This window comes from Onychomys torridus, chromosome 4 (assembly GCF_903995425.1).
Source record: "Onychomys torridus chromosome 4, mOncTor1.1, whole genome shotgun sequence".
NCBI lineage: Eukaryota > Metazoa > Chordata > Mammalia > Rodentia > Cricetidae > Onychomys > Onychomys torridus.
In genome coordinates, this window is record NC_050446.1 from 16,720,460 (window position 1) to 16,744,259 (window position 23,800).

Here is a 23,800-nt window from a genome sequence, read left to right on the forward strand (position 1 = left end):
ATTTCACACCAGTCTTGGTTCATCACTCACCATGATTCACACGTTATACAAAAAGACCCAGAGTCACAAGATTGTTATTGAAAAACTTCAAATACATCACTACTAAAAGTCAAAGACCACAACCCTTTGCCCATTTCAGACACCAATATAACATTAGTATTTCATTTAAGAGATCTTATTTAATAACTCACTAAGCATTGTTTAGGTTTCACTTCACCTCAATAGAAATGCAAAGAAAAATTCAAAATGAAGCCTCATGGAAGAAATGGTCTGTATGCTTTTTTTCCTGTCAGTTCTCGCCCAGTGACATAGATGTGACAGTATGAGAATGGCTTACCATAGCTTAATAAATAGTTATCTTTTTCTACAACCCCAAAGAACAACTGTTGCTAGAAGAAATGTCAAGTTTCTTCTCAAACAGACCTCTGACAGAGAGTACTTTATCAGATTAAACTGTGAGTCCTGTCTTACTTAAACCACTACAACCTACAAATAGTAGTCGTCATTAGAAAATATCTGTTTTCTTGTCTATTGGACACATGCTCATTTAGTACACTCCACCATTACATTATGCTGTGTCTACTTCCACATACAATGAAGAGTTTGTAAATGGTCCATTATTATATAACAAAGCTACAGCACTTGTAAATAGGTAACATAATGAGTACTAGAAATTACCTAATTTTTGCAAATTTTTAGTGTCATTCATGAAATATCTTAATTAAGGCCAAATAAAAGTCTGATACATGATGCTTGGAATTTGAAAAGATGGTAAATTGGGCTACACTAAAGAAAAGTATCCTTAGCACATAAATACCAGTAAATTTAAAACTATTATGTCTTGAAAAATGTGGAGATAAATAAGAAAATTAATGCAGATTAGCACTAAGGAATCAGAATGACATACTAGACCAGAAATCTTGATCATGAATTTAAAATGATTAACTGCTTAAGTGAATGCTTATTTTCACATTATTATTTATGGTATTTTCTTTCAAACAACTGGATCCAATCTTTAGAAGTATTTATTTACTACATTAACTAATCCCTCTAGCCATTTAAACATCAGTAGATACATTGGACAGCTGCATGACATATTATATTAGAAACATACAAGTTAAGAAAAAGGACATTATAACATATTATAAACTAGATGCTGGATATTTATATTTTCTTCCAAAAGATTACCAACCCTTTTTCTAGCTTCTGTTTTGGCTTTTAGTAGAAGATGGAGATGGTCTTAAAAGAATTAGGCAGAGTACATAATCTGGGCATAGAAGACTTGTCTCGATCGATTCTAGTGCCATATTTTGAAAAACAAGATGTGTTTTCTTTTCTTATATAAATTTCAAGCACCAAAACAAAGAATCTCCAGGTACATCTGAAAGGAGATCAGTGACACTAAATCAGCTGACTACTGAAACAGGATTAACAGACCACCCAAATGACTTCTCTATAATCTATCAGAAGGAACTTCTATGCTCTAAACCATAGACTATCAGGGGAGTTATTGAACAATTAATTTCAGTGTTTCATTACTTAACTTATTCATCCACATATCTATCTGATGGATGGCCTGTACTATTACAGAGACTGACATCTATATTTTCTGTATTCATATATTTTGCTTAAGTGGAATAGTCAAAAATGGAAATCTACAATTACAACATCATGAGACAGGTGTAAAGATGAAGGAATGAACAGCATACATAGATCAGAGTGAAGAACTTGTGCTGTGCACTTGCGTCTGAATTGTGACATTTCTGTTGGCTTAGAAAGCTAACAAAACGTAAGGAGCCCGTGAAGCTTAGGAAGTGTAGAAGGCGGGAAAAACTTGGGCGGTTAAGAGATTCACAAGGCCTATGCTCTAAGCTATGTAAGAGCACACACTTACTAATGTAAACAGTTATTAAAGGAGCCTTCTGTGGAGCAACCGTGGCAGGGAGCATGATAAATTAAACTACTATGTTTGAGTCAACCACATTCCAGTAAGTAGCCCCATAAAGGCATTGCTTTACCAAGGTAGGGATCATGTGTTTGTTATCAGTGCCCTATCTGGGGAATAGACATTTATTCATATCTACAAAAAAAAAAAGTAGTGATAACTGACTAATTATAGTCTGCTATACTCATAGATCTGCACCTTGTTCAGCTATCACCAGAGATGAGTCCTCCTTCAGCAGATGGGAACAAATTCAGAGAACCTCAGCCAGACATTGCAGAGAGGAGAAAAAGGAAGGAAGAGTGAGCAAGCAAGAGAATGACTGTGCAAGATAGAAGGAAAGCTCTAAATGGGATTTCTCCATCAAACCCCTCCCCTCAGATCTCAGAGAATGCAGAAGAGGAGGCAGAAAGAGTAAAAACCAGAGGGGATGGAAGATAGCAGGAGAACAAGGCCTTTTACATCAACTGAGCAAAGGCCATGTAAACTCAGAGAGACTAAAGCAGCCAGCCTGGGGCTTGCACAGGTCTGCACGAGGTCCTCTGAGTAGATATTACAGCTTTTAGTTTAGTAGTTTTATGGGACTCCTGAGTCAGTGGATGAGTGGGTCTCTGATTCTTGTGACTTCTACTGGGCTCTTTTCTTTCTGTTGGTTTGCCTTGCCCAACTTCTATTTGATGGTTTTGTTTTATCTTATTATTTTATTTCGTAATCTCTCAAAAGCCTGTTCCTTTCTAACAAGAGACAGAAAGGATGTGGATCCAGATGGGAAGGCCTGAGGATGAGGAGACTGGGAGGAGTAGAGGGAGGGAAACTGTAATCAGGAATTGTTGTATGAGAAAAGAATCTATTTTGAATAAAGGGGGGAACTGGTACTTTTGTTTTCTCTGGAAGAAAAAGAGGCCATACAATGGGTTTGCCTACCTTTACAGTGGTAGGCTGCAAATAAGGGAAAAGCTTTTCACGAATGGGGGTATTTGCCTCCCTGAATATGGCACTTCCCCTAAGGATGGCTCATATTTTACACACCAGTATTTGGGGCCCCCAAAGTACCAAGACTTCATTATACCAAACGCCATCCAAGAGACAAGATTTTCCAAGAACTCCCAAAAGGGGTGGCTATTTCCTGGAGGCTTACCATAAACCCAGACAAGGAAGGAAGGTTTGGGAAATAATTCCTTCTGCAGTTGTTGTAGATGTCTCAATGGCCAGAATTTGGGAATTATTGAATCCCAACACCTGAACATTCAAAAGTAAGTGAGAGGAATCCATACACAGGAATAAAAACAAATTCATGAAATTAGTGGCTAGATACACTGGGATAACAATAAAGAGAAATCTGGCAAACAAAATTTTTGCCCAAGTCCTATAAAAATATTCCCAAGGCAGATGACATAAATCATATATAAATATACACAGTTCAGAGCTGTAAAGTGAGAACTTCTGTTCTTAGGCAAACATAAAAAGAAACATTTGAAACTTTAGTTTTCATAGAAGGGTACGGGATTTATCAAGGAGAAATTCTTCACTTAGAATATATTATAAGGAAAAGTTTAGCATGTTTTCCTAGAACAAATACTTAGCAGTAAATGAATGAAAATATAAATACAATCAATAAATCTTTACAGTAGCCATTTTCTAATAATACATTAAACAAAGGTTTGTTTAAACATATATATAGAGGGCTAATGTATTCTAGCTGTGTTTTATACATATGTATATATGCACATATGTGTGTTATATCACACCATACACACACGTACACATACACATACACATTACTGAGATGAGCTTGCCTGTCCAGAGCACCTCTTGGCATATTCACTCTGAGGGGCAAACAGATCACCCTCCATAAAAAAGGGCTAAAGTGAACTACTATGGTTCTCATACTTTTTCCTCAGCAAAGAAGATCTTTAATTTTGCATAAATATAATTTCATGAAAATAAATTTCGAATTTCCACCCCAGCAGAAACAGTTTACTTTTACATTAACATCATTGTCTACAAGAGTTATGATTAAGTACTCACAAAGCATATTCATAGATATATATTCTTTTTAGAAATGATTTTTTAAACGAAAACATACTTAAATGTATATTTCAATGTAGAAGAAAGCAATTCAAATCACTTATAAAAATAACTTACAATTTACTTTTAGATAAACTATAGAACCTATAACTTTTAAAGGAAGTGCAATTTAGCTCCTTAGAGGCAAACATAACAATTATAAAGTGACTTTTAAACCTAAAATACAATGAATGAAAATTTATGTTGCAAATTACAATTTTCCAGTTTTGATATCTGCAATGCAACCTGGGTTTGTTCTGAATGTTTCTGTACATACTATTCTACTATCTTTGAATTGTAACAAGTGTACTTGTCAAGTGTTTGATTTAGGTTATATTTTCATGAACCAACCAGCATTTATGATTGCTGCTTTCAACTTTATTTGCCATCTTCAACAAAGTAATTTTTTCTCACTACTATATTTTATGGAAATTAGAAGGCTTTACTCAGAGTTGCTGAACTAGCCCTAGCAACTGCTAAGATCATGCATAAGGCAAAATGAAACGTGTGACAATTTCAATGGGAGGTGGGGGGAGGTAACTTAAATATCTAGGTAGAGACTTTCAGGGGAAATATTCTTCATTCATTCTTCTTAAGAAGGAAATTTTGTCCAAGATGTGTGTACTGGGCACAGAGCCAGACAGAGTTGGCACTCAAAAATAGTGGTTGAATTTAACAGAACTAAAGAAAATTCATTGAGTCAGAAGAACAGAAACAAAGACACTTTTGCAAACAAAAAGCGTGTAAAATACTACCTTTCTTTCCAAAGAGGTCCTTTGTTTTAGCTACTTCCATAGCCAAGAGGCACATCCAGAGATTCTCAGGTAGGACACTTTTGCTCTTTTGGGGACACCTGATAATACCTAGAGACATCTGTGGCTGTCTCAGTGGAGTGGGGGCTATTGGCCTCTAAGGATACAGGCCAGGGGGTCTGTTTAGCATTTATCCTCATTGTTTCATGTTCTGTGATTTAAAAAAAAAAACCGAGAGTAACTTGGGGAGGAAGGGTTTGTTTCAGCTTACATTTCCACATCACTGAAGGAAGTTGGGGAGGAAACACAAAGCAGAAACTTGGAGGCAGGAACTGAATCAGAGATCATGGTAGTAAGCTGCCTGCTGGCTTGCTCAGCCAGGGCTGCTCAGTCAGCTTTCTTACAAAACTCTGGACATGGTGGCCCAGGGGCAAGGGGGAGTGGGAGAAGGGGAAGGAGGAGGAGCTGTGGCTGGAATGTAAAATGAAAAAAAATTAAATACATATAGGTAAATAAAACTCAGCATCATCTACCCAGGTGTTTCATAACCCATAGTAGCCTGGGTTCTCCAACATCAATCCTTGATCAAAAAAAATACCACATAGGCATTCCTATAGCTCAGTATATTGGGGGGAAGTTCCTCAACTGTGATTCTCTGTTCCAAGAAGATGCTAATCTGTGTCAAATTGGCAATAATTAAGTAGCATGGCAACCTTCAAAGTGCAGAATAACTCAAAATAAAGGATTGTTTCACAGCAAACAACAACAGTGCTGATGGTCCCACAACAGACAAACTTAGAATGTAGTTAAGAATTATCTTCTTTTAGTAAAGTGGCTATTGTAGGTTCTGTTCCATAGTGAATTCACTATGCCCCAGTAGTTAAGTAGTTAGCTAGGCTTAGAGTACTAGCCATGATTTCCCTAGAGTTGATCACACTTTGAGCCTAAATAGAGAGCTACTGTTTGTCCCACTATTGCACCTTAGTGATGCCAATGCCATCATGGTCATTGTCTTAGTTAGGGACTCTAATGCTGTGAAGAAACGTCATGACTATGGTGATTCTTATAAAGGAAAACATTTAGTTGAGGTGGCAGCTTACAGTTTCAGAGGTTTAGTCCATTATCATCATGGTAGAAAGCATGGCTCTGGAGAAGGAGCTGCTACATGTTGATACACAGGAAACTGGAAGTGGTCTGTCTCACTGGGTGTGGCTTGGCCACATGTGAGAACTCAAAGCCTGCCCCCACAGTGACACTCTTTCTCCAATAAGACTACATCTACACTATCAATGCCACACCTCCCAACAGTGCCACTCCTTTGGGGGATCATGCTGTAGAAGAAGCCTTCTGTGCACTGTGTGAATATATGTTGCTATGAATGGTTTAATTAACAAGCTTACTGGCCAGTAGCTGAACAGATAGCATTAGATGGGAAAGCCAAAGTGAGAATGCTGGGATGAAGAAGGGCAGTCTGTGCTCATCACAGACAGTGACCTCTGGTTTCCTTTTTTGTTGTATCTTTACCTGGTTTGCATACGAGAGTAAAACTGGCTTCATAGAAGCAGTGTGGGAGTATTCCTTCCATTTTGTTTCTTTTGTTTCTGTTTTTTAATAGTTTCAAAAGGATTGGCTATAGATCTGCTAAGAAAAGTTTGATAGTATTCAGTGTGACTCCATCTGGTCCTGGAATTAATTTAGTTAGAAGGCTTTTTATTGCAATGTCAATATCCTTGTTTTGTAAAGGTCTGGTTAGGCTGTGGATCTTCTTGGGTTAATTTTGTTGGATTGGCTGACTCTAGAAATACATCCATTTCTTTTGGATGTGTTTAGTGGCGGGCATATTTTTTAAAGTGTTCCTTTACAATATTCTGAAATTCTTTGGTATCTATTGTAATGTTTACCTGTTTGTTTTTGATTCTGTTAATTTGGGTTCTTTCTTTTTTCTTTTTGTTAGCTGAGTCAATGGTTTGTTTAATTATTTACATTTCAAAGAACATCTCTTGGATTAGTTGATTCTTTGCATTGTTTTCTTCATTTATATTTCATTGGTCTCAGCTTACTTTTGTTACTATCTACTGAATTTGGGTGCAGTTCTTGTTTTTCCAAATTTTTGAGTTACATTATTACATAATTTATTACCTCTCTGATTTTCTAATGTGGGTGCTTAGTGCTAAATTTTTTCTCTCATATGATTGTTTTTAATGTGTCTGGGAGGTTTTGTGTGTTATATTTTCAATTTCATTTAATTCCAGAATATTTATCTTTCTTTCTTGGTTTCTTTTTTGCCTCCTTTTTCATTTAGTAATAAGTTGTTTAATCTCTATGAATCTGTGTACTAACTAAAGATTTGTTTGCTATCAATTTTTGTTTTATTGTAGTATGATCAGATAACATGTGGACTTATTTCAGTCTTTCTTAATTTGTTAATATTTGTTTTGTGACCCAAGATGTGATCTACTTTACAGAATATTTTTCTGTGGTGCTGTACATAATATAAATTCTTTGGTATTTGGGTATAATTTCTGTGAAATACATTTGATAGATAATATCATTGGTATTTTTTTATGTTTCCCTTTTAGTTTTTTTGTCAGGATGACCTGTCTATTGGAGAAAGGGGGTACTGAAATTCCCTACTATTATTGGATTGATGTTAATTTGTGTCTTTAAATCAGGCAGTTTACAAAAATGAATGTGGAAAAATTTAATACATATATGTACAGGATAAAAAAATTACTGTTTTCTTGGTTAATTGTTCCATTCATAAGAATAGTATTCCTCTTTATCTCTTTTGATTACCTTTAGTTACAAGTTTACTTTGTAGGATATTAAAATGGCTGTGTCTGCTTGCTTCCTGGTCCATTCCATTTTGAATGGCTTAATTTTGTCCACTCATTTACTCTAAGGCAGTATCTAACTAAAGTTAAGGCCTGTTTCCTGTGGACAACAGTTAGATATATTTTGATTCATGATCCATTTAGACAGTTTGTATCTTTTGATTAGAGAATTGAGGCTGTTGTTATATAATGCTGTTATTGAAAGCTATGTGTTAACTGCAAGGATTTGGATGGTGTTTTTTAATGAGATTATTATTATTATTTTACATTTTGACCAGTTTCCCCTCCCTTCTCTCCTCCTAGGACCTGCCCCCAACTCCCCTCTGTCCTCCTCCCATGCACTTCTCCTTTTCTCTTGAGAAAATGGCAGCCCTCCAATGGATATCAATGAAACACAGCATATCAGGTTGCAGTGAGACTAAGCACTTCTCCTTTTTATTAAGGTTGGACCCCAGTATGAGGAATAGGGTCCCAAAAGCCAGCAAAGGAGCTAGAGACAGCCCCTGCTCCCACTGTTAGTAATCCTACAACAAGACCAAGCTACACAACTATAGCATATATACAGGGTGCCTACCTCAGCTCCATACAGGCTCTGTGGTTGTTGGTTCAGTCTCTGTGGGCCCCATGAGCCTCGATTAGTTGATTTTGTGGGTTTTCTTGCTGTATCTTTGACCCCTCTGACTCTTACAATCCTTCCTCCTGTCTGCTCCAGGATTTGCCACACTTGCCTAATGCTTGGCTGTGGGTCTATGCGTTTGTTTCTATCAGTTGCTGGATGAAGCCTCTCTATGTCAGTTGGGCTAGGCACCAATCTATGAGTATAGCAGAATGTTATTAGGTATCACAAGATTTACATTTTTTTCCAGTCATGTTTGTTCTAACCTATGTCTCTGAGCTATCAAGCCTCTAGTTCCTGGAGTTTCAGGCAGTGTCATGGGTGGACTTCCTCTTATGGTGTGAGTGTCAAGCTGGAGCAGTTGTTGGTGTCATTGGTTGGGGTCTTAGCTGTTAAGAGACACCATAACCATGGCAGAACTTATAAAGGAAGACATTTAATTGAGGTGGTGGTTTACAATTTTACAAGTTCAGTCCATTATCATCATGACAGAGGGCATGGCAGCATGCAGGAAGTCATGGTACTGGCTACATCTTCATGAACAGGCAATGGAAATGGATTGTATCAGTGTCACATTGAGGGAAGCTTGAGCAAAAGAAACCCCAAAGCCCACCCACACACTGACACATTTCCTGCAACAAGGCCACAGCTCCTCATTGTGCCATTCCCTTTGGGGACCATTTACATTCAAACTACCACATTCCATTGCCTGGCCCTCATAAGTTTATAACAGTATCACAATTCAAAATGCATTAAGTCCAACTTCAAAAGTCCCCATAGTCTATCACAGTCTCAACAACGTTTCCAACATGCAAAGTCCAAAGTCTCTTCTGAGACTCATGGTAATCTCTTAACTGTAATCCCCAACAAAATTAAAATAAAAAAGCAGATCACATACTTCTAACAACTAATGGCACGGGCTATGCATTACCATTCCAAAACACAGGGAAGGGGGCATAATGAGAAAATATTCTACCAAAGCAAGACCAAAAACTATCTGAGCAAACTCCAAAATCTTCATCTTCATGTCTGATGTCAAAACAATCTTCAGATCTCCAATTCCTTTCAGCTTTGTTGACTATAACATCCTTCTTTCTCTTTAGCTGGTTCCACTCTCTGTTAGCAGTTTTCAGCGGGTATCCCATGATTCTGGTGTCTCCAACCTCTTGGGGTCTCCTAGGCAATCTGAGTTTCTCCCTCACAGCTTCAGGCAATGGCCTCTCTAGGCCTCCATTCTGGGACATCTCTGACACATGGCTTGCCTCAGCAGCTTTCCTTAGACATGGAGGCAAATTCCATAATCTGTTTCTTCTACCCTTAACTCTAAAGCCAGAACCATTGGCTGGAGTTGCCATGTTCTGCTGCTTGCCGGGGCTGGAGTGTGTCCCCTTCATTCAATGACATCTTCACTAGCAAAATTTCTGTTCTTGATTGTTCTGGAACTTGCTCTGTAGACCAGGCTGGCCTCAAACTCAGAGATCTGCCAGCCTCTGCCTTCTTAGTGCTGGGATTAAAGGGATGCACTACAATACCCAGCTCTAAGTTTTTCTTTAATTCCTTTTCATAAATTGGAAAATTACCTGGGTGGGATCTTGATCTGAAGTTACCACTCCCTTCATTCCATTTCTTAATCGATTTATCTCCTTGAACATGTTCCATTCCACTTTTTGGTATCCCTTTTCTCCTTAAATTTTACATTTTGTAGCTTACCCTGCTTAGCTTGCCCCTTTTCATCATAAATCTTTACTAGAGTTACCACTAATAACCACATGACAGAGACTATACTAGACTGTTTTGAGATTTCTTCTGCCAACAGAATTAATCTAAGTCTTCACCTTTAGCCTTAGGTAGACTGTTAGGACAAGGGCAAAAGGCAGCAACATTCTTCACCAAAATATCACAAGAATGATTTCTAAGCAACATATTGAAATTCTTCTTCTCTGAAACCTGTTGATCCAGCCCTGGAAAGTTCAAATCATTATCAATACCATTGTCTTCCATGCTCCTACAAACATGGCTCATTAAACAGTGCTTAAAGCATTCCACTGCTTTCCTAACCCAAAGTGCCAAAATCCAAATTCCTCCAAACAAACACATGGTGTGGCCTATCAGAGCAATATCCCAATCCCTGGTACCAACTTCTGTCTTAGTTAGGGTTTTTATTGCTGTAAAGAGACACCATGGCCCTGGCAGCTCTTATAAGGGAAAACATTTACTTGAAGTGGTGGCTTACAATTTCAGAGGTTCAGTCCATTATCATCATGGCAAGGATCACGGCAGCATGTAGGCAGACATGGTTCTGGCTACATCTTGATCAGAATGCAACAGGTAGTGGAGTGGACTGTCTTAGTGTCACACTGATGGAAGCTTGAGCAAAAGAGACCTCAAAGCCCAAACCCACAGTGACACACTTCTTCCAAGGCCACAGTTCCTAATAGTGTCATTTCCTTTGGGTATCATTTACATTTAAACTTCCATGGTTGGCCATGCCTACCATTTCTGTGCACATTTACCCCAGCACATCTTTTAGGAAGAGCAAATTGTAGGTCAAAGGTTATGTGGCTGGATTGGTGTCCCAGTGCTTCCACTGGAAGTTTTGCCTGCTTGCAGGAGATGGGGCACCTTTGTAGATACCTGGGAGTTTCCATTGTACTAATTTTCTACCTTACTCTGAAATGCCCCCTTTTCTAATTATGTCTTTCTGTACATTTCTCCATCACCCCCACCTGATCCTTTATGTTCCCATGTCCATATACCACCAGTCCACCAGCAAAATCTATTTCCCCTTCCCAGGGAGATCCAAGTATCCCCCCTTGAACCCTTCTTGTTATGTAGCTCTCTGGATCTGTGGATTGTAGCATGGTTATCCTTTACTTTATAGCTAATATCCACTTATAAATGAGTACAGACCATTTTTGTCTTTATGGGTCTGGATTACCTCACTCAGGATGACCATTTTTTAAAATTTGCCTGCATATTTCATTATGAGTCATAGTTTTTCACAATTGAGTAATACTCCATTGTGTAATGTACCACATTTTCTTTATCCATTCTTGGATTGAGGGATATCTAAGTTGTTTCCAGTACCTGGCTATCATGAATAAAGGTGTTATGAACATAATTGAGCAAAGGTCCTTGTAGTATGGTTGAGTATTCTTTGGGTATATGCCCAAGAGTGCTATAGCTGGGTCTTGAGGTAGATTGATTTTCAATTTTCTAAAAAACTACCATATTGATTTCCAAAGTGACTGTACAAGTACACTCCCACCAGCAATGTGCACTCCACATCCTCTCCAGCATGAGCTGTCACTTCTGTTTTTGATCTTAGCCATTCTGGCAGGTGCAAGGTGGAATCTCAGAGTCATTTTGATTTGCATTTCCCTAATGGCTAAAGAGGGACAGGTCTTTAAGTGCTTCTTGGTCATTTGAAATTCCTCTCTTGAGAATTCTCTGTCTAGGTCTGTACCCCATTTTTAATTGGATTATTTGGTTTTCTGGTGTCTAGTTTCTTGGGTTCTTTATACATTTTGGAAAGTAGCCCTCTGTCAGATGTGGGGGTTGTGAAGATCTTTTCCCATTCTGTAGGCTGTCATCTGTCTTTGACAGTGTTCTTTACATTACAGAAGCTTTGCAGTTTCATGAGGTCTTATTTATTAATTGTCTATCTCAATGCCTGCACTACTGGTGTTCTGTTCATGAAGTTTTCTCCTGTACCAATGTGTTCAAGGCTATTTCACACTTTCTCTTGTGTCAGGTTCAGTGTTATCAGTGTTACTTTTATTTTCAGTAATTATAGTTTTTGCTTTTTCTTTCTACAGTTTCTTGCCTATGCTCCTTCCTCTTTTCAACCTGGAATATTGCTTCCTGTATTTTCCTTAGGTTTGGGCTGTTGGATGTAAATTCTAAATTTGGTTAGGTTATTTATATGATATTAAATGTTATCATTGATAGTTTTTATGGATATATTATTCTATGCTGACCATCATGGTCTTTTAATGCATGAGATTCATTGTCCCAGGCTCTTTTGGATTTTAAGTTTCCACTGAGAAACTGTTATTCTGATGGTTTTTCCTTTGTAGATGACATGTGTTTTGTCTTATGTAACTTTCAATACTTTTTCTTTGTTTGCATACTTAATACTTGGATCATGACATGCTTTAGGGGGATTCTTTTCTAGTCTTGTTGGTTTGCAGTTTTTATGTGCTTCTTGCTCCTATACAAGTGTGTCTTCTTTAGTTTGGGGAAATTTTCTTCTATGATCTTGCTGATGATCTGAACTTCTTCTTCTCCCTCATCTATTTCTATAATTCAATGGTTTATCTTTTCATGATATCCAACATTTCCTGCATATTCTTTTCCTGTGTTTTCCCACAATTTTCTTTCATATTCTTTGCTTATTTCACTAAATTGTCTACTTTATCTTTGTGTCTTGTGTTTGATTCATTTATTTATTTCTACTTGTAAGGCTTTCCACTGTGTTTTCTAGTTGGGTTATTGGGTTTTTCAATCCTATCATCATTTTAGTTTGAGTTCTCTTCAGTCTTTCTTTCTCTTTCCTTCAATTCTTGAATATTTTCATCATTTCTATTGGCTTATATGTGTATAAAAGGGCCAGGTTACATCTTGAGCTGGCAACAGAGGTTGAATATTTAATTATCAAGGAGTAGAACTATTTGACAGGTTATAAGTATTAGAAGTGGCCTTGTAGTAGGTGTGGCCTTGTTGGAGAAAGTGTGTCACTAGGGTTGAGCTTTGAGGTATCAAAAGCCCACACTAAGCCCAGAGTCTGTCTCTCAGCCTACAGATCAGGTTGTAACTCTCAAGCTACTACTCCAGCGTCATGCTTCCAGCCATGACAATGGACCAAGACTCCAAAATAGTAAGCCAACCCTCAATTAAATACTTTCTTTTATAAGAGTTGCCATGGTCATCATATCTCTTCACAGCAATAGAACAGTATCTAATACACTGTGTATGTAAAGCTAATAATGTCTTCATGGAGACTCTGGGATACTGAGGATGCAAGAAGAGTAGTAGAAAATACTAATTTGCAAATACACAGATATCAGCTTATGAAATTATAGGCAATTTCAACTTTCTCATAAAGGAGTAATGTTAGGAAGCCTATTATGAATTTTTCTCAAGATGCACAATTTACATTTAAAAACTATGTGATCACATAAAATGTTCAACAAGTACCTAAAATCAATTTCTATTCTTGACATAAATTCATTTCAATGTGAATTATAAAAATATATGCTTAACTTAATAGATTCTCAGAAAACAAAAAAGTAAATTTTGCATTTACTAAAATATTCACTGAATTTGGAAACCTGGAAACAATGCTTATTTTCACTTTCATTCAACAGTATTTTAAAAGGCTTAGCTATTGTAGCAAGCAAATTAATTTTAATAAAACATAATGTTCAATAGAAAAAATCAAATAAAAGATTATTTGCAAATGAAATGACCTGTTGAAAAAATGCAGCAAAAACAAACATAAATGATTAGAAATAGCAATTAGGTTCATAAATGCAACATATATAAACTTAAGTATACAAAAATTAATAATTTCTTTAAATTTCAGTGAGAATAATTTAAAAATATCAAGCCCAGAAATATTATTCATAATGTTCTAAATGTGTAAAATATCCAAGAATAACAAAGCAAAATTATGCTACTGCAATATTTAAAAGAAACTGTAAAGTTTAAAGACTATAAAACGTCAACTGAAAATAGAATATTTAAAGAGACCATGCACAGTGTAAGAAAAAGAAATGGCTTTTAAATAAAAACATCCTTCTCATTCCTAATACACAGTGCTCAACACACTTAAGGGCTAGCAAAATGCTCAGAAAATAAAGGGACTTGCTGCTAAGCTTGACAAGCTCAGTTTGATTACCAAGGCAGACAAGATGGAAGTACTGCCCGCTGCAAGGTGTACTGATTACATGTGCATGTGGCATGCATACACCCCGACACACACGAATAAATGTAATAAGAATGTTAAAAACATTGAATTAAAGTTTAAAAAGACATTTTAAACAATGAAGTCTCATAGACTGGTATATTTACAAAAAATATCAATATAGACATGTATTGTGAGTAGTATTTCATACTGTTAAAATCATTTAGGGGGGAAATTGTATTTAAGCTACCAATTCTCAGTATTAAGCCAGCACCTTACCTTAACATTTAGGAAGTTTTTTATAGGTATAGTTACAAATGTTTTCTAGACTTAAAAATTCTAAGTATTAACAAAGGGCTGCTTAAATATATTTTGGTATGTTGATGCTGTGAATACTATGATTCTTAAAATAGAAATAGCTATTTACAATAAGAAAGACATCCATATTTATCGCTGCATTATACTGGCATGTTATAAAAACATGATGTTATATGACATATCATGATAAAAAAAACTTGCATATACATAATATCTGGAAAATATCATTGATTATTTAAAGCAAGGACAAGATTATCAGCTCCTTTAAGTTTTCTGAAACAGAAACACTAGTTTGGAGTCCCCAGACACAGGTGCTGGCTGGTCAAGCACTTGAGTGTAAGGGATTAATCCAGGAGTCACTTCCCTGGGAGTCTGTGAGAACTCGAGAAAGCCGCTGAAGTGTGGTCCCAGACAAAGCCCCACAGAACATAGCTTTAGCCTGAGTGTCCTTTACACCTCAAAGCTTTACAAAGGAGTTGGGCTCTCTATACTGTTATCTGCCAGTCATTGGTCCATACAGCACTAAAGGAAGGAAATGGCCCTTGGGATTCAAACTGCAGTTTTGCAAAGTGCATCCCCAAAGCACCAACAATATGTGGTACAGTGTGTTACTTTTATAATAAAATGTTATCTCATATACAGTTAGAGAGGGAAAGAAAGCAGTAGCAGTGTGCTATAAGCAAAACCAAATTTAACATTCTGCACAAGTGTGGATATTTACTTGACAGCTCCCATGTCCATCACCGTCTTCTCATATCCTCCTTGTTCATTAGAAAATCAGACTTAAGCGGCCTTTGAACCTATTCTTATCCTCTCTGTTATCCATCTGTCCCTATGAGAAGTAGCACAGAAGAGATCTTAAAGGTTAGAACTCGGAAATCCTCTCATAATCCTAACTGGAAGCACATTACTCAGCTATAAACCAAGCATGAAAGCTATATGTAAGCTAGAAACCATTAGAAAGAAAAGAGACTTGGTAAAGTTAAGCTGAAAAGAGAACTCTAGATTCAGGAACATGCTCTAAGAGTCTGTTTATGTTGTGTAAGATTATGACGGCAAGACTTGCTTAATCTATGACCAGACAAAAGAATCAGGGTCACTTTAGTGTAGTTTCTATACAAAACAGGGTCTTTCAGGGCAATGTCCCTCAATTTCATTTTCCTGAGTTTCAGTCATGAGTGTTTTATAAAGATGGCAGTCCTCATAAAGTTGGCTACAAATGGATCTTGCCATGAACCAAGAGTTGAATGAAGTTGGTCGGTAAGTCCATCATGGCAATTTCTGTCTGGGGCACATTGGATGCTTTTGTTTCTTCACCCACAAAGTGAATATGGCATCCACCACTCTACTAATTTTGCATGTTCACTGTGAAGAGGGCCACGAAGTCAAGTACATGAAAGAGTTTTTTTAAACTATGTAGTCCATTGTACCATGACACATTAGTGACACGTACTAAAGTTGTACTTTAAAAGAAATGTGTTTGTCTTTACACATGTGAATAAGAATTGGCTGTAAAATCCAAATTCAAATGAATAGCAAATGGGCAGAGATGCTGATCAAGCAGGTCAGAACTGGGGCTAAAGCCGCTGAGTCATCACCTCAAGAGCACCACACCTTTGAATTCGGCCTCCCATTCTATTTCAATAGCCATTCTCTTCAAAGTGCTCCAAATCAGCTCCTGCTTTGGATTACTGAACTGTAGAGAATTATTGATACGTGTTACAGCCATAGCAAAATATTAAGTGGCTCTTTTTACTCCCCATTTACTTACTGAACCAGTTAACTATGCAAAATATGCAGGTTCATGCCTCATCAGTTAATTTCATCATGAAACCTGAAAGAAAGGAGGAGGAGAATCCTAGAACAGACACTACACACACTATGAAAAGATGCAGAAATCACACATGAGGTTTTTCTGCTTTAATCTACATCATTTCTCACATTATTGTTTAGAGAGAATAACTATACATGCTACACTGCTTAATATAAACTGGTGAATTTTAAAATTGCCCATTATGTATCATAATTTTAAAAATCATAGTCTTGCACATTTTATAAAAAGATGTACATGAATGTTTATATGCCCTTTAACCCAGTGTATTGTCCAAACCTGGCAGTATCAGAAAGTCAAATTTTGCTGTTGAAGATGTTTAAGATGTTCACTAAAGGCACAAACTCCAAGACTAGGTTTTCTGTTTCCTTCTATCATCTCCTACAGTGGCACTGATTGGTGGTTTTCTCCACATTTGACAGGTATCATGTCAGACATGTTGCTGGCCTTGCCTGTTTAATTCTGTGACGTTTGTATTAGAACTTCTGACATCTTTTGAAGTTAAGGGTGTCTCCAATTTAAATAGGCTGTACTCTGCCAAGGCATGCAGAAGCCATAGGCTAGTTTTCTGGTTGTAAAGCACTAATAAGCTGTAAATTATTTAATTTAATAATCAGTATTCAACTGAGTGTCAGTTCATTTTTTTAATGAAAGAAATGAGTACATACTAATAGTTTACAATTTCAAGATGGCATGACACCTGAGAGTACTGTTTGCATTTAAATTCTTTTTGTTTTGCTAATTATATGCTTAATAAGTACTAACTTCTTTCTCCTAGACTAAATTTTTCCTTCCCATAAGCAGAGATAGGAGTCATCAGCCCTTAACTGTTCTTATGTATACTTCTAAGTATGTCTCATTTGTGATATGGGGAAACCCCATGTAGAGCTTTTGTTTAAATCAATGTTTGTATCTAAGAATTAGTGTAAATTGTATAAAAACTAAAGATGTCATTCATAAAAAAGAAAAATGTCAATCACTGTCAGAACATGTTATGGGATGTAAATGTTAGAAATAGCTTTTTATTTCCTTTATCATGATAATTTCATTTTTACAGGGTATCTGAGACTGTACAATGAGCTGTCCAAGACACACACACACACACACACACACACACACACACACACACACACACACACACTGACACTGGAACCATTCTGTTTTGTTTAATGCTACTCTGTTTCCACAATGCTTGTGGTAGTATTGGCACAAAATCTGGGTCAAAATAGATAGCAATATTTGCTGAATGTCCAATTGATTTGGAAGGAGAATTCAAGTCTTTTGACCCAGTTCATTGTTCTTTGCAGAACACAAATAGAAACATTTGAAGTATCTTATGTTTCTAAGCCTTAACTGGCAGAATAGAACATGATGAATTGTTGGGAGATCCAAAAGTGTAAAAACATTTGCAAATCTGATGCTTGGCATCATTATGGTTTGACTTTATAATACGCCCCATTCCCTTACCACTGGTCTCTAAGTCTAAAAGAGAAAAAGTGACCAGAATGGCCATGTTAAAAACTAACTGCAACTTCTTGAATTAACTGATTAGGAAAAAGAATTTTTCCCCACAGCATTTGGGATAAAATAAGAAAACATTCATTTTGGATGAGAAAGAAACAGAATTTCATATTGATGTTTATCATAGAGTTTAATGAACCAGACAGCTGTTTGTGGATCCATATTAAAATGTTCACAAATTAAAATAACATAAAATGGGAGTTCTCTACCAGTGATATGTTATATTTCTTCTATAATATGAAAATCTACCCTGCAAGTTATTGTAGATTATGTTATTCTTTGTAAAGATTTTAAGGTAAAAAATGGAGTTGCCATCTGCATCATTGGTCATGTCATCAGTAATAAAATATTTAAAGAGAATGTTAGTAAATGTCATAAAAACCCTTGACTAGAATACCTGGTTTGACATAATTGAAAATATTTATTCAATAATATTGTTATAATATCATGCACGTGTTATAATAAATATGCTACTTGGAAAACATTACCTTGTACATATGATAAAATAATTTTTAAATACCACATCTTAAATTATAACCATGTACAAAGCAAAACTATAAGATTTGCTTGCTAATTTAGTCACCAGATCAATAAAGAAATTAGTTTGTTGAATAATATATCATAACAATACCTAGAAGGTAACTTCTCATGGATGAGTGCTCAGAATCATTCAGAACGATTTTTTAAAGCAGCTTTAAAACAACCTACTTCAAAATCAAGATATTAAATGCCAGCTTCTAACTAGCAAGAATGCTTATGGCTAAGATAGAAATGAGATTCTCTATAGAAATGCTGACACAGCCCTGGCTGTCAGCTCCAGGGTGTACAGCTATAATTCTTTTTTCAAATCTTACCCAGCAATGGCTCAGGTACAGGAGTTTACAGAATACATAAACAGTTAGGGGCAATTCTGTAGCTTTCATAAAATCACAGACCTATGACATGTTTATATTCATCTTTGATTGCTACCATTAAATAACTAGATCATTCATGGTGTATTAATTAGCTACTTAACATACAAAAGACAGTGCATTATAAAATGCACGATGACACATGATATTGTTCATGACAAAATCAGGGTTTCTTAATTTATGGGATTTCAGGAGTTACACATTTTAAGCTACAATGTAACCTGGCCACTTACCAGGAAAAAAAAGTAGAAAATTTAGGGGACACAGAAAACAAAGATTAAGAAAGACCTTCTTTTCTGTTTGAAAATCTGTTTGGCAACATGCTAAATTCCCAAGAGGAGTCTGTTTGTATGTGAAAAGTATTTAGACTTAGATCAGCAGTACAATCTCAGAACAGACCACAGGGTACTGGGGTACAAGGGCCCATTATTAAAGACCTCAAACAAATGTTCACAGGAGAGTTTGTCTGAAAGCCCAGGTCACTCTACATCTCAGGCCTGATGTGATTCCTCTCTTCTGCACTGTCACATGGACAACAGATGACTATTGATCCCACACTGGGAAATGCTGTTCTGATGTTTATTGACCAAGACTGTATGAGAGAAATTGTGATTGATAAATGGAAGACAGTGATGAGTTATCACTTCTGGATCATACAAAAGAGAGGGTAAGTAAGAAAACCACTCTGAATAACTGTTAAAGTTATAAATTTACCAAGGTAAGCAAAAATACACTTACTAAATGTGAGTGAGGTGATATAACATAGTGTGGATGAACGCACCATTACCCATCTTTCAAGTATTTCAGTTTCAAAGGTAGTTATTTATATAACTGTGAGGTGCTTAGTTACAATGTAATTAACACAAAACAATTCAGATTAACACATATTTTTAAATCATTGGTAGATTTTACCTTAAATTAGACTTAATTATTTATTTAAATTCAGATGCAACTTTTTTACCAGCCTGTATTTTATTGAAAAATTAAAATTAGCCATATTATGAGTCACAAGTTATCTAGCAAATCTGTAAGGATTTGACATCTGGTGAACTCATGTCATGAAACACCACCTGTTTTGTTATACTAATAATTCCATGTGCTAATTGTCTTCATGAAGCGACAGAAAAGAAACAGTGTACTGAATAAGAATATTAAGAATACCTATAAAATGAGTATTCAAATTGTGCATGTGCCTAGTAATCCCATTAATTAGGTTAATAACATGTTTAAACGGCTGAGTGTAGGCCATGGAAACTGTGCAAAGGTGTAGATAGCATGCACACCTTTTTCATAGGCTGCCTGTATATAACACTTATCAGCCCGGCTTATTTTCTCCTTAAAAAAAATCATAAGTGAAAATAAATTCTAGATAATTGAGGAATACTGTCATTGAAGACTTATTGAAACCTGACTCCCTATAACTGTTTTCAGATTAAGCAGAAAATTTTCATTTAGTTAATTGTCAATACGCCCAAGTAAATTCAATATGCACTTAAATATTTTTTTAACAAATACTTGTTAGGCTGCCAGTGCAGATGAAAAACTAAAGCCTAATTCTAATTCCCCCTCCCTGCAACAAATTTTGCACATTTCTTTATAAAATGTTATATTAATTATCTCTATAAAACTGTGTGTATGACAGACATGTGGCACACGCCTTTCATCCTACACAGGGCACGGCTTTTGAGTACACATTGTTCTTACAAAATAAAAACTACTTTTCAAATCTACTTACCTTTTTAAATTTATTTCCTCTTAGGATTTAATAAAGAAGTTCAACATCAGCTGAAAATAACACAACTATGAACCATCCAAGCAGCAGATTATTAAATGTTTTGTGAAATCTGCCGGGTGGGGTGCACAGTGGGGTAGGGAGTGTTTTTATTTAGCTCTACCCTCTTCAAGTACTCTGCTTTCCTTTCACATCATCCCTGCCTTGTAGAAGGCTGGGAACAGCTCTAAGAATGTGTAGAATGTAAACAGCCTTTTATTGTCCAGGAGGATGACAGCTAAGGCCGGCCTGCTTATCACAGGGTTGCAGCTCCCCAGCTCCCTTTCCATGATAAAGTGCTTCAGAAAAAAAAAAAAAAAAAATTACAATCCCAGTACAATCCCAAAACCGATTAAAATTTGGCATATGCTTCCTTAAAAAGTAATCAATCAAGCCATGCTGTAATATTAGAATCCTCCTCTTAAGGAGTATATTAATTCCTTCCATATTTATTTCCTATTTCCTGGTGGGGGAAGGGGATATCTAACATTTCCAGTATTGAGGCTAATAGAACTTTCCTCCACAGCAACCCTAAATACATTTTCTCACCTTTGAGGACCTAACGTGGTGATTACGGAGCACATGCACACACAGTCCTTGGCCACTACATGTAAGATCAGCTAGCTAAGATTCATGAGTCTGTGCTGAAGACTCCACTTCAGCAGCCGATTTCCTCAGGCGTTTTCTTCTGCACATGGTACAAAGGCTGTTTTGTTGGATCACTCTTATTGGAATTCAGATTAATTTTTTAAATCAAGTGATATTAAAGATTATAGGCATGCATCTTGGATGCCTAGAAACTTAGTTGTAGTTCATTTGATGGAACTCTATTGAATATGACTAGCAAGTACCGGCTCATTCAAAGACAGTCGTCCATGCCGCATTTCTTCATGATGGCATGGACAATTTTCTTATTAAATGCTGTGCGGGAGAATAAGTCTCTGCTTAAACCTCTTCACCTTTTGGAGTTCATTCCACCCTCGACACTTGCAAAGTGCCAACCTCTACATTTTGCCTTTTATAATTTTTTTCATAAGTTACTTAGTCTTTCCTCTAAAAGGACAAGGGAAGAGGAGTGGTTTTTATTCTGCAAGCACTTGGAAGTGTTGCCCTTGTTTTTTTAACAACCCAAGGTGTATGCATGTAAAACTTAATAGTGTCAGCACCAAAGACGCGCCCTGGAATCAATGAAAGACCAGTTATCGCACCGCTGTGCAGGTACCAAGCAGCCAGGGGAAATCTGGCAGAGGCAGAACAAGCCAGAAACCCATTTCTACAATTGCGTTCAAGTTATTTTTTAAACGTTTTACTTTGGGTCTATTGTAAATACAAATTAACTAAGAAAACATAATGTGTGTGAAGAAGAGTAAGCTATTCTTCAGGAAACCTGGAGAGTCACAGCCGAAATGGCAGCCCGACTGTCCCTAGTACATCCTGAACTATCTTTTAACATCCTACATCTTGCTCTGCAGCTGCAGTGGGATCGCAGATCCGGCTACTAACTGCACGGAGTTGGGCATTAAAGTTATGTTTTACATCTCTAGCTGGTAGAAACCCCATTTCAGTCCCGAGGGCCAGAAGGAACAGAGTGAAATCCAAGCCGCCCCTAAAATCAGTGTTTATCTCTAAATTATCTCTGCTTTGTAAGAAATGTTCGCCGGCACATGTGCAAAACCGGCGGAGCCGCCAAGACTTCCTGGGCTGCAGGAAGGTCTTTTAAACCCTCGCTTCGTGTCCATCAGCCCGGTCCACTCCGAGTGCCTAGCAGAACGCCTTTCTTCCTAGCACTTCTTTTCTAGATACTTCCTTCCTACTTTACCGAAACAGTACATCGCAACCCTCAATAAACCCTTCAACTCGCTTCCAGGTGCCTCTCTCTAAGTGCGGTTCTTTCCCACCAACAGTAAGGCAATCTAAACTCCCATCAGGGGCTGAGCTTCTAGCCGAGTTCTGGAGTAGCTTGGCTCCCAGATCCCTTATAGAAGAGGATTTCGCGCCGAAACGCATCCCGGCACATGGACAGCACCGCAGGCCGGGCACTCACCAGCTGCAGCAAGCCGGGGACTACGATGAGGGGCAGCGGCCGCAGGCGCATGGTGCCAGCTGGCGCGATCTCAGGAACTGCGCGCCCTCGCCAGCCTCTCGCGCATCTCCACTTCGGATTGAGAGCCAGACGCCGGGGACCTAGTGGTCGGTGGGCGGAGAGGCCAGCTGGAGCGGCGGGAGGGAGGTGGGGTAGGTAGGCGCGCCTGATGCCTCTTTCGAGTGACAAGAAAGCGCGCCGAGCTGCAGGGTTCCAGTAGCTCTCTCAATGTGCGCTGTGCCTCTGGGGTGAGAGGCTGGGGGGCTGAGGGTTTGGGGGCCAGGGGAACTATGATCGCGACTGTACTGGACGCGGGACAGCCAGAGGCTGTCGCTCTAGAGCTGGGCGCAGAGTTCTGCACAGTCAGGAGCGTGCCCCGCCCAGTGACCGGCTGTCAGCGGTACCTAGTGCCGGGCGCACAGAGTAGCTCTGTCTCTGGGTTAGTGAGGCGGATGGGTTCTCCCTGGATTGATGCTCAATGATAGCCCTCAGGAAATTTGTGGGGAAGGTTACTCAGGGTCCCGGAAAGGCGCGAGGGCAGTAGGATGGGGTTGGGGTTGGGGGGGGGTGGGCTTAGCCACATTCTCAGAAGAACAGCTACCTATTTCGCCTGGAGTTTGGCACGAGTGGTTACTTATGGTACCCTCAGGGAACCTCCAACTGTGCTAGTGGCAGGATGGTGAGTAAAGGATCTAAGGGTGCTTCGGAATGATGTGGATAGCAGGTGTTTAGGAGACCCACAGGAGGCCAGGCAAGGTTGCAAACCTCAACTCAGCCTCAACCTCTGGGTTAACACGTCTCCTTTGAGGGCTCCTTAGCCTTTATGACTGAGTGGAAAAGTTAAAGGCAATGGGAAATGGCCAATGGCCAATCGGTGGAAATCTAAGCACAATCCATGATGATCCGTTACTGAACATAGGAAAACCTAAGATCTAGAGAAGTTATATATCCAAAACAATTGGCGTCCTGACATCTGGAGACAAATAGCTCTTACAAAAGGAAACCGTGAAGGGAAGGAAACAGAGTTGCAACCACAGCCAAGCCTTAAAAAACAAAACAAAACAGAAATAAACAACAACAACAACAACAACAAAAAACAGCAAAAAGAGCAGTTTGAGTTGCACTTTGAGACAGGAGGAAAAACAAAAACAATTAAGTTGTATTTCCCTCTCCTAGCATCCTTGATTCCAAAACAAAGGAAGGTGGTTTGTGGATTCCTAGCAGTCTGGGGTCAGGCTTGAGGCAA

The 23,800-nt window shown here is 37.8% G+C and overlaps 1 protein-coding gene across 1 annotated transcript in view; it reads right to left on the reverse strand.

The window, feature by feature from the left end:
- Nxph2 (neurexophilin 2) overlaps positions 1-22,880 on the reverse strand; it is a 113,742-nt gene extending 90,862 nt beyond the window's left edge. The window contains exon 1 of the mRNA XM_036184968.1: positions 22,516-22,880. Within this exon, the coding sequence (XP_036040861.1) occupies positions 22,516-22,566 (51 nt within the window). The 5' untranslated portion in view covers positions 22,567-22,880. The remainder of the gene's footprint in view (positions 1-22,515) is intronic.
- Between the last annotated feature and the right edge of the window lie 920 nt (positions 22,881-23,800).